The sequence below is a fragment of the Oncorhynchus clarkii genome, unplaced genomic scaffold (genome assembly GCF_045791955.1).
Source record: "Oncorhynchus clarkii lewisi isolate Uvic-CL-2024 unplaced genomic scaffold, UVic_Ocla_1.0 unplaced_contig_3996_pilon_pilon, whole genome shotgun sequence".
NCBI classification, from domain to species: domain Eukaryota; kingdom Metazoa; phylum Chordata; class Actinopteri; order Salmoniformes; family Salmonidae; genus Oncorhynchus; species Oncorhynchus clarkii.
This window is the reverse complement of record NW_027258020.1, coordinates 143804-156478: the sequence shown is the minus strand read 5'-3', so window position 1 is coordinate 156478 and position 12675 is coordinate 143804. Positions and strand designations below refer to the sequence as shown.

The following is a 12675-nucleotide window of genomic DNA, read 5'->3' as shown; positions in this document are numbered from 1 at the left end:
TCTCAACACATCAGTCTGTTGTATCTAGGGACCATCTCAACACATCAGTCTGTTGTATCTAGGGACCATCTCAACACATCAGTCTGTTGTAACTAGGGACCATCTCAACACATCAGTCTGTTGTAACTAGGGACCATCTCAACACATCAGTCTGTTGTATCTAGGGACCATCTGAACACATCAGTCTGTTGTAACTAGGGACCATCTCAACACATCAGTCTGTTGTAACTAGGGACCATCTCAACACATCAGTCTGTTGTGGACCAGAGGTGTGATGTTTTGACATAAGAACGTGTGATAGTAGTACCAACATAGCACGATGAATACAATTCCTACTGAAACAATGAAATGACTCAGCAATCTAATGTACTCAGTAATCTAATGTACTCAGTAATCTAATGTACTCAGTAATCTAATGTACTCAGTAATCTAATGTACTCAGCAATCTAATGTACTCAGCAATCTAATGTACTCAGTAATCTAATGTACTCAGTAATCTAATGTACTCAGTAATCTAATGTACTCAGTAATCTAATGTACTCAGCAATCTAATGTACTCAGTAATCTAATGTACTCAGTAATCTAATGTACTCAGTAATCTAATGTACTCAGTAATCTAATGTACTCAGCAATCTAATGTACTCAGTAATCTAATGTACTCAGTAATCTAATGTACTCAGTAATCTAATGTACTCAGCAATCTAATGTACTCAGTAATCTAATGTACTCAGTAATCTAATGTACTCAGCAATCTAATGTACTCAGTAATCTAATGTATCTCATCAGGAATATTAAAAGGTGGACAGAAAAATCACAAGACAGAAAAACGGTATAAAAAAATTTCAAATTAAAAGAATAGTAACATTGTCACATACATCAGATAGGTGCAGTCTAATGTATTGTTTTACAAGGCGAAATAGGGTTAAGTGCCTTGCTCAAGGGCACACGGGCAGTTTTTCACATTGTCGGCTCCACAGCCTTTCAGTTATGTACCTTCACTTGACACGTGATAATTAGACTGGTTCCAACCAGGTCGGGTCGACTCGCTGGCAGGTGGGGGTGACTGAGAAAACAGGACGTGGTGACGAAAACACACACAACACGGAACATACAACAGACAACAGTTAGTACAGTGTAACTAAGGATGAATTACAGGGCGACACATGGACTAGTCTACGTAGACAACAGTTATTACAGTGTAACTAAGGATGAATTACAGGGTGACACATGTACTAGCCTACGTAGACAACAGTTAGTTCAGTGTAACTAAGGATGAATTACAGGGTGACACATGGACTAGCCTACGTAGACAACAGTTAGTACAGTGTAACTAAGGATGAATTACAGGGCGATACATGGACTAGCCTACATAGACAACAGTTATTACAGAGAGACACATGGACTAGTCTACATAGACAACAGTTAGTACAGTGTAACTAAGGATGAATTACAGGGTGACACATGGACTAGCCTACGTAGACAACAGTTAGTTCAGTGTAACTAAGGATGAATTACAGGGTGACACATGGACTAGCCTACATAGACAACAGTTATTACAGGGTGACACATGGACTAGCCTACGTAGACAACAGTTATTACAGGGCGACACATGGACTAGTCTACGTAGACAACAGTTATTACAGTGTAACTAAGGATGAATTACAGGGTGACACATGGACTAGCCTACGTAGACAACAGTTAGTTCAGTGTAACTAAGGATGAATTACAGGGTGACACATGGACTAGCCTACATAGACAACAGTTATTACAGGGTGACACATGGACTAGCCTACGTAGACAACAGTTAGTACAGTGTAACTAAGGATGAATTACAGGGTGACACATGGACTAGCCTACGTAGACAACAGTTAGTACAGTGTAACTAAGGATGAATTACAGGGTGACACATGGACTAGCCTATGTAGACAACAGTTAGTACAGTGTAACTAAGGATGAATTACAGGGTGTCACATGGACAAGCCTACATAGACAACAGTTATTACAGGGTGACACAAGGACTAGCCTACGTAGACAACAGTTAGTACAGTGTAACTAAGGATGAATTACAGGGTGACACATGGACTAGCCTACGTAGACAACAGTTAGTACAGTGTAACTAAGGATGAATTACAGGGCGACACATGGACTAGCCTACATAGACAACAGTTAGTACAGTGTAACTAAGGATGAATTACAGGGTGACACATGGACTAGCCTACATAGACAACAGTTATTACAGGGTGACACATGGACTAGCCTACATAGACAACAGTTATTACAGGGCGACACATGGACTAGTCTACACAGACAACAGTTATTACAGGGTGACACATGGACTAGTCTACATAGACAACAGTTATTACAGGGTGACACATGGACTAGCCTACATAGACAACAGTTATTACAGGGTGACACATGGACTAGCCTACATAGACAACAGTTATTACAGAGTGACCCATGGACTAGCCTACATAGACAACATTTATTACAGGGTGACACATGGACTAGCCTACATAGACAACAGTTAGTACAGGGTGAGACATGGACTAGCCTACATAGACAACAGTTACTACAGGGTGACACATGGACTAGTCTACATAGACAACAGTTATTACAGGGTGACACATGGACTATCATACATAGACAACAGTTAATACAGGGTGACACATGGACTAGCCTACATAGACAACAGTTACTACAGGGTGACACATGGACTAGCCTACATAGACAACAGTTATTACAGGGTGACACATGGACTAGTCTACATAGACAACAGTTACTACAGGGTGACACATGGACTAGCCTACATAGACAACAGTTACTACAGGGTGACACATGGACTAGCCTACATAGACAACAGTTACTACAGGGTGACACATGGACTAGCCTACATAGACAAGTTATTACAGGGTGATAACAGTTATGGATCATAACATTATAAGTTGATCATGACTAGTAGCTACCGCGGGTAACTGAGGAGGGGAGGGGTTTGATTAATAGATACATCAGGACATAACTAGTAGCCTACCGCGGGTGACTGAGGAGGGGAGGGGTTTGATTAATAGATACATCAGGACATAACTAGTAGCCTACCGCGGGTGACTGAGGAGGGGAGGGGTTTGATTAATAGATACATCAGGACATAACTAGTAGCCTACCGTGGGTGACTGAGGAGGGGAGGGGTTTGATTAATAGATACATCAGGACATAACTAGTAGCCTACCGCGGGTGACTGAGGAGGGGAGGGGTTTGATTAATAGATACATCAGGACATAACTAGTAGCCTACCGCGGGTGACTGAGGAGGGGAGGGGTTTGATTAATAGATACATCAGGACATGACTAGTAGCCTACTGCGGGTGACTGAGGAGGGGAGGGGTTTGATTAATAGATACATCAGGACATAACTAGTAGCCTACCGTGGGTAACTGAGGAGGGGAGGGGTTTGATTAATAGATACATCAGGACATAACTAGTAGCCTACCGCGGGTGACTGAGGAGGGGAGGGGTTTGATTAATAGATACATCAGGACATAACTAGTAGCCTACCGCGGGTGACTGAGGAGGGGAGGGGTTTGATTAATAGATACATCATGACATAACTAGTAGCCTACCGCGGGTGACTGAGGAGGGGAGGGGTTTGATTAATAGATACATCAGGACATGACTAGTAGCCTACCGCGGGTAACTGAGGAGGGGAGGGGTTTGATTAATAGATACATCAGGACTAGTAGCCTACCGCGGGTGACTGAGGAGGGGAGGGGTTTGATTAATAGATACATCATGACATAACTAGTAGCCTACCGTGGGTAACTGAGGAGGGGAGGGGTTTGATTAATAGATACATCAGGACATGACTAGTAGCTACCGTGGGTAACTGAGGAGGGGAGGGGTTTGATTAATAGATACATCAGGACATAACTAGTAGCCTACCGCGGGTGACTGAGGAGGGGAGGGGTTTGATTAATAGATACATCAGGACATGACTAGTAGCCTACCGCGGGTGACTGAGGAGGGGAGGGGTTTGATTAATAGATACATCAGGACATAACTAGTAGCCTACCGCGGGTGACTGAGGAGGGGAGGGGTTTGATTAATAGATACATCAGGACATAACTAGTAGCCTACCGCGGGTAACTGAGGAGGGGAGGGGTTTGATTAATAGATACATCAGGACATAACTAGTAGCCTACCGCGGGTAACTGAGGAGGGGAGGGGTTTGATTAATAGATACATCAGGACATAACTAGTAGCCTACCGTGGGTGACTGAGGAGGGGAGGGGTTTGATTAATAGATACATCAGGACATAACTAGTAGCCTACCGTGGGTAACTGAGGAGGGGAGGGGTTTGATTAATAGATACATCAGGACATAACTAGTAGCCTACCGCGGGTGACTGAGGAGGGGAGGGGTTTGATTAATAGATACATCAGGACATAACTAGTAGCCTACCGCGGGTAACTGAGGAGGGGAGGGGTTATCCCTGCTGCTCTTTGATGGTCCACTGTTGGGGAAGGAATACTGTGTTTCTGAAAGGACAACATTTCACTGTTTTATTGACCACTAATAACATCGACCTACATTATCAACCATTAGTGTAGCAGGACACTGAAAATGTTCAGTCTGTCTGATTGCTAAATGTTGTGTTGACAGTGTTGAGTGCTTGCACACGAATAGAGGAAGTTTACGCAACAATGACATTACAGAAGTGAAACCAAAGGGTATTTGCTTCAGTGAAAAACAAGCTACAGTTCTGGAAGTCGTAACGTGTGGAATACTATACGAAACGGACACAAACTGCAGTGTGGTATAGGTCTATTAATAGTCGCCTTACCGTGAGGACTAAAGAGCTGCAGAGCTCTGTAGTGACCCATATCCTCCAACACCTTCACAAGGTCCCCAACAGTTTTGTTCTGTTGCGCCCACGACCAGATGAGTTCTCGCGTGGGGCTCTTGCCTATTGCCTCCAGCCTCTCGGTGCGTCGCACCTCCGTCCAACTTGGCACGATACGCGCCGCTGAAGGGGGATAGATAAAGGAGAGAAATAAGCGCGTTAACAGCAGGAAACACGTTCTTATAGTGCGTGGGCGTATTGGCCGTCTGGCAATTCTGGCAAATGCCAGAAGGGCCGGACCATCTTTTAACAGGGTGGGCTGGTCGAAATTGATCCCAAAATATATATATATATATAAAAAATGTATTTAAAAAAATGTCACGGCTGGTGATTTTATATGACTTTTGCTCAATTTCTCTGTTTTTATAATAATCTATACTGAGCATTTGGCTGACCAGTGAGCAATGGCCGGCTCCCCTACCAAGATGGGTCAGGACAGTTTTCTGATTGGCTGAGCTGAGGTGGAACACATTCACATTCAAAGTCAAACGCAGATTATCAAAGAGAGTGAGACCCACTCTCTGTCAGTCACTTATCAGTGAGACCCACTCTCTGTCAGTCACTTATCAGTGAGACCCATTCTCTGTCAGTCACTTATCAGTGAGACCCCCTCTCTGTCAGTCACTTATCAGTGAGACCCGTTCTCTGTCAGTCACTTATCAGTGAGACCTACTCTCTGCCAGTCACTTATCAGTGAGACCCGTTCTCTGTCAGTCACTTATCAGTGAGACCCGCTCTCTGTCAGTCACTTATCAGTGAGACCCACTCTCTGTCAGTCACTTATCAGTGAGACCCGCTCTCTGTCAGTCACTTATCAGTGAGACCCACTCTCTGTCAGTCACTTATCAGTGAGACCCACTCTCTGTCAGTCACTTATCAGTGAGACCAGAACAGAAGATCACATACAGTGCCTTGCGAAAGTATTCGGCCCCCTTGAACTTTGCAACCTTTTGCCACATTTCAGGCTTCAAACATAAAGATATAAAACTGTATTTTTTTGTGAAGAATCAACAACAAGTGGGACACAATCATGAAGTGGAACGACATTTATTGGATATTTCAAACTTTTTTAACAAATCAAAAACTGAAATATTGGGCGTGCAAAATTATTCAACCCCTTTACTTTCAGTGCAGCAAACTCTCTCCAGAAATTCAGTGAGGATCTCTGAATGATCCAATGTTGACCTAAATGACTAATGATGATAAATACAATCCACCTGTGTGTAATCAAGTCTCCGTATAAATGCACCTGCACTGTGATAGTCTCAGAGGTCCATTAAAAGCGCAGAGAGCATCATGAAGAACAAGGAACACACCAGGCAGGTCCGAGATACTGTTGTGAAGAAGTTTAAAGCCGGATTTGGATACAAAAAGATTTCCCAAGCTTTAAACATCCCAAGGAGCACTGTGCAAGCGATACTATTGAAATGGAAGGAGTATCAGACCACTGCAAATCTACCAAGACCTGGCCGTCCCTCTAAACTTTCAGCTCATACAAGGAGAAGACTGATCAGAGATGCAGCCAAGAGGCCCATGATCACTCTGGATGAACTGCAGAGATCTACAGCTGAGGTGGGAGACTCTGTCCATAGGACAACAATCAGTCGTATATTGCACAAATCTGGCCTTTATGGAAGAGTGGCAAGAAGAAAGCCATTTCTTAAAGATATCCATAAAAAGTGTCGTTTAAAGTTTGCCACAAGCCACCTGGGAGACACACCAAACATGTGGAAGAAGGTGCTCTGGTCAGATGATACCAAAATTGAACTTTTTGGCAACAATGCAAAACGTTATGTTTGGCGTAAAAGCAACACAGCTGAACACACCATCCCCACTGTCAAACATGGTGGTGGCAGCATCATGGTTTGGGCCTGCTTTTCTTCAGCAGGGACAGGGCAGATGGTTAAAATTGATGGGAAGATGGATGGAGCCAAATACAGGACCATTCTGGAAGAAAACCTGATGGAGTCTGCAAAAGACCTGAGACTGGGACGGAGATTTGTCTTCCAACAAGACAATGATCCAAAACATAAAGCAAAATCTACAATGGAATGGTTCAAAAATAAACATATCCAGGTGTTAGAATGGCCAAGTCAAAGTCCAGACCTGAATCCAATCGAGAATCTGTGGAAAGAACTGAAAACTGCTGTTCACAAATGCTCTCCATCCAACCTCACTGAGCTCGAGCTGTTTTGCAAGGAGGAATGGGAAACAATTTCAGTCTCTCGATGTGCAAAACTGATAGAGACATACCCCAAGCGACTTACAGCTGTAATCGCAGCAAAAGGTGGCGCTACAAAGTATTAACTTAAGGGGGCTGAATAATTTTGCAAGCCCAATTTTTCAGTTTTTGATTTGTTAAAAAAGTTTGAAATATCCAATAAATGTTGTTCCACTTCATGATTGTGTCCCACTTGTTGTTGATTCTTCACAAAAAAATACATTTTTATATCTTTATGTTTGAAGCCTGAAATGTGGCAAAAGGTCGCAAAGTTCAAGGGGGCCGAATACTTTCGCAAGGCACTGTATCAAAGAGTGAGACCAGCTCTCTGTCAGAACAGGAGATCACATATCAAAGAGTGAGACCAGCTCTCCGTCAGAACAGGAGATCACATATCAAAGAGTGAGACCAGCTCTCCGTCAGAACAGGAGATCACATATCAAAGAGTGAGACCAGCTCTCTGTCAGAACAGGAGATCACATATCAAAGAGTGAGACCAGCTCTCTGTCAGAACAGGAGATCACATATCAAAGAGTGAGACCAGCTCTCCGTCAGAACAGGAAATCATGCATCATGAAAACAGAAAGGTGGCGCTGAAACAGTTAAGAGACCAAAAGAAGGCATCTTGGTACTGACGTCTCTAAATGTCTGAAATGAACCCAGGTATTTGTTAAAAGTTCTGGTTGTGCTGGTCCGAGAGCAGCAGACCACAGTGGTGTAGTTGAGACAGACAGAATACAGAGGAAGACTCACGCACACTGACACAGATCCTGTGTCCTACTGTTGCCTGTTAGGCCTCATATGTTGGCTGTATATTGTATACAATAGTCTCTTCAGCCCGGCAAGGCAACGAGGGTTTCTGATCAGTAGCAGAGAGGAAGAGCCGTGTATCTGGCCCCTCATTGGCTAGAGGGGTCCTACCCTATCTTATGTTACACGCCTGCCTTCCATCTTTGATGATACACCTCTATGTATTTCCATTGTTAAAGCGGGCCGCTTGACTCGTCAATATAATAGATCACATTTAACTGTAGTGACTAGGGAGTCCGGTGTCAGATTCCATTTAACTGTAGTGACTAGGGATTCCGGTGTCGGATTCCATTTAACTGTAGTGACTAGGGAGTCCGGTGTCAGATTCCATTTAACTGTAGTGACTAGGGACTCCGGTGTCGGATTCCATTTAACTGTAGTGACTAGGGAGTCCGGTGTCAGATTCCATTTAACTGTAGTGACTAGGGACTCCGGTGTCAGATTCCATTTAACTGTAGTGACTAGGGACTCCGGTGTCGGATTCCATTTAACTGTAGTGACTAGGGACTCCGGTGTCGGATTCCATTTAACTGTAGTGACTAGGGACTCCGGTGTCGGATTCCATTTAACTGTAGTGACTAGGGACTCCGGTGTCGGATTCCATTTAACTGTAGTGACTAGGGAGTCCGGTGTCAGATTCCATTTAACTGTAGTGACTAGGGACTCTGGTGTCAGATTCCATTTAACTGTAGTGACTAGGGAGTCCGGTGTCGGATTCCATGTAACTGTAGTGACTAGGGAGTCCGGTGTCAGATTCCATTTAACTGTAGTGACTAGGGACTCCGGTGTCGGATTCCATTTAACTGTAGTGACTAGGGACTCCGGTGTCAGATTCCATTTAACTGTAGTGACTAGGGACTCCGGTGTCAGATTCCATTTAACTGTAGTGAATAGGGACTCCGGTGTCAGATTCCATTTAACTGTAGTGACTAGGGACTCCGGTGTCAGATTCCATTTAACTGTAGTGACTAGGGACTCCGGTGTCGGATTCCATTTAACTGTAGTGACTAGGGACTCCGGTGTCAGATTCCATTTAACTGTAGTGACTAGGGACTCCGGTGTCAGATTCCATTTAACTGTAGTGACTAGGGACTCCGGTGTCAGATTCCATTTAACTGTAGTGACTAGGGACTCCGGTGTCGGATTCCATTTAACTGTAGTGACTAGGGAGTCCGGTGTCGGATTCCATTTAACTGTAGTGACTAGGGACTCCGGTGTCAGATTCCATTTAACTGTAGTGACTAGGGACTCCGGTGTCAGATTCCATTTAACTGTAGTCACTAGGGAGTCCGGTGTCGGAATCCATTTAACTGTAGTGACTAGGGACTCCGGTGTCAGATTCCATTTAACTGTAGTGACTAGGGACTCCGGTGTCGGATTCCATTTAACTGTAGTGACTAGGGACTCCGGTGTCGGATTCCATTTAACTGTAGTGACTAGGGACTCCGGTGTCGGATTCCATTTAACTGTAGTGACTAGGGACTCCGGTGTCGGATTCCATTTAACTGTAGTGACTAGGGAGTCCGGTGTCAGATTCCATTTAACTGTAGTGACTAGGGACTCCGGTGTCAGATTCCATTTAACTGTAGTGACTAGGGACTCCGGTGTCAGATTCCATTTAACTGTAGTGACTAGGGAGTCCGGTGTCAGATTCCATTTAACTGTAGTGACTAGGGACTCCGGTGTCAGATTCCATTTAACTGTAGTGACTAGGGAGTCCGGTGTCAGATTCCATTTAACTGTAGTGACTAGGGACTCCGGTGTCAGATTCCATTTAACTGTAGTGACTAGGGAGTCCGGTGTCAGATTCCATTTAACAGTAGTGACTAGGGACTCCGGTGTCAGATTCCATTTAACTGTAGTGACTAGGGAGTCCGGTGTCAGATTCCATTTAACTGTAGTGACTAGGGAGTCCGGTGTCGGATTCCATTTAACTGTAGTGACTATGGACTCCGGTGTCAGATTCCATTTAACTGTAGTGACTAGGGACTCCGGTGTCAGATTCCATTTAACTGTAGTGACTAGGGACTCCGGTGTCAGATTCCATCTAACTGTAGTGACTAGGGACTCCGGTGTCAGATTCCATTTAACTGTAGTGACTAGGGAGTCCGGTGTCGGATTCCATTTAACTGTAGCGACTAGGGACTCCGGTGTCAGATTCCATTTAACTGTAGTGACTAGGGACTCCGGTGTCGGATTCCATTTAACTGTAGTGACTAGGGAGTCCGGTGTCGGATTCCATTTAACTGTAGTGACTAGGGACTCCGGTGTCGGATTCCATTTAACTGTAGTGACTAGGGACTCCGGTGTCGGATTCCATTGCACATCCACCGTCATTGGAGGCTGGAAAGTCCCGTCTGAAATGTAATTTGCCTCACCGGGAGGGCCCGTCACTGCTTGTCTCAAACGAAGCACACCGCTGGAAATCTGTCCACATCCACAGAAACTAGTCCCATCTTTCTGTGACAAACACAGATGGTTTTATATTGAATTAAATAGAATTTTAAAAAAACTGTAATTATTTGTTTTCTCATGATTTGTTTTCTCACTCACTCACTCACTCACTCACTCACTCACTCACTCACTCATTTTTACCCATGACATAGTTTTCAAAGTAGCCCAATTTGGCAAGAAAACTACAAACACGACAACTGACTCAATGACTATGCAGGCTCGCGGAAGCCAATGTAGAGTGAGGTTAAATGCAGGTTAAAAACATGATCCACGTCTATACCATGGTAACAATGATGCAGTACCATGGTAATAATTAAGGACAATGGCAGTACAATGGTAGTACCATCAAACTTCAGGGCTAAAACCACAGTACTTTTCCATGATACAGACTATATCATGGTATTAATGAAAGTACCACAGTAGTACCATGGTATTAATGAAAGTCCACAGTAGTACCATGGTATTAATGAAAGTAACATAGTAGTACCATGGTATTAATGAAAGTACCACAGTAGTACCATGGTTTAAGTGAAAGTACCATCGTAGTACCATGGTATTAATGAAAGTACCATAGTAGTATCATGGTATTAATGAAAGTAGCATAGTAGTATCATAGTAGTATCATGTCCTCGAAAAGGGGTTATGGAGCAGTGATGTGGTGTGAGTTGCTAAAATACCAGCGCTACTGTATATTTCTGACCCAGTCTTCCGATGTTATAGTGACATTATACTATGTGCTATACACTAACAGCGTTACATTGTGCGGTGGGGAAAAAAACGGAATGTTTATTTATCACAGAAGAGATCGTTAACGTGTAATCTACACAACATGTACCACAGTGTACACAACACTTCCGTTTAGGTAAACCCGTAATCATTCGGTTTAAACCGCGCACAGAAAGTAACACTTTGTTCACATTACTCACCGAGCCCGCGCCATCCGAGGCTGTCATCACCGCTGTCGATTATCTTACAAAACTTCTCCATCAAAACTGGGGGGACATCATACAGGTACATAGACGAGTCCATCTCAACTGCGACTGAGCTGGAACCTTATTATCGTCAAGAATCTAACCTATGTGAAGCTAGCCACAATAAAGATCAGCCACGATAGTTGAATTTGCGGTTTCACTTTCAAAATAAAAGTTCATTATTGAACGCGATTCAAATGGTTACAAATAGTTGAATCATGACATATTTTGACTAGATAAATGCTAAACAAGGTTGGAATGTTGTTATATAAAAATAAATAAAAAGAATAAATACTGAATTAATTAGAAAATCAGTTGAATTAGCACTGTTAGATGTATTAGAATTGCATTGGGGGGCATACTCATATTTTTCACTGCTCAGCCTTAGCTATGTATTGTGAATAGATTAAAAGAGGTATCAGTCTACTCCGGGACACCCACAGAACACAACTATGAAGAGTTTCCACCAATATCAGTGTTGTAGCTCTTATTGCGGTGTGGGGATTTGACTGTGGGGAAATCACCTCCCCAGTCAACCTATTGTACATATTGAATGCTGGTATTTTTACAGACATTTTCCAATCCTCCTTCGACCAACAACCAGTGTTGTCTACTCAGTGACACTCAGAGAACACAACTGTGAAGAGTTTCCATAAAGAGTAGCGTCATAGCTCTTGAAGATTGCGGGACTCTGAAACCACTGTGAAATGAGCCACATTGAGCTGACGACTGACTCATTGAACTTGGACCAAAAACACATCCCTGAGGACAGCCTGTGTTTGTGGTGGAGTGGAGACTAAACACATCCCTGAGGAGAGCCTGTGTTGGTGATGGAGTGGAGACTAAACACATCCCTGAGGAGAGACTGTGTTGGTGGTGGAGTGGGGATTAAACACATCCCTGAGGAGAGACCTGTGTTGGTGGTGGAGTGGAGACTAAACACATCCCTGAGGAGAGCCTGTGTTGGTGGTGGAGTGGGGACTAAACACATCCCTGTGTTGGTGGTGGAGTGGAGACTAAACACATCCCTGAGGAGAGCCTGTGTTGGTGGTGGAGTGGAGACAGAACACATCCCTGAGGAGAGCCTGTGTTGGTGGTGGAGTGGAGACTAAACACATCCCTGTGGAGAGCCTGTGTTGGTGGTGTGTTTGTCTGACAACGTGGGGACCCACCTTGACACACTGTGACCTCTAACTCAGGAAGTCCAACAGCCACAAAACCAGCCCCCCACCTAAGGAGATGTCCCTTATGAGTCTCTGTGCCAGAATGTAAGGCTGGATTGTGTTGAAGGCAGAAGAAAAGTCAACCAACCGAACCCTGCCATG

At 43.9% G+C, this 12675-nt stretch overlaps 1 protein-coding gene across 2 annotated transcripts in view; it reads right to left on the bottom strand.

Annotated features, from left to right (window-relative positions):
• LOC139394551 (interleukin-1 receptor-associated kinase 3-like) overlaps positions 1–11504 on the bottom strand; it is a 28572-nt gene extending 17068 nt beyond the window's left edge. The window contains exons 1-5 of one of the 2 annotated variants that reach the window (XM_071142643.1): positions 11306–11437; positions 10304–10385; positions 4835–5017; positions 4453–4529; positions 994–1063 (exon numbers count right to left, since the gene is read on the bottom strand). In XM_071142643.1, the coding sequence (XP_070998744.1) occupies positions 994–1063; positions 4453–4529; positions 4835–5017; positions 10304–10385; positions 11306–11332 (439 nt within the window). In that variant the 5' untranslated portion in view covers positions 11333–11437. Of the gene's footprint in view, positions 1–993; positions 1064–4452; positions 4530–4834; positions 5018–10303; positions 10386–11305 lie in introns of both variants that reach the window. The other variant, XM_071142644.1, reaches the window with a different exon arrangement.
• Positions 11505–12675: the final 1171 nt, after the last annotated feature.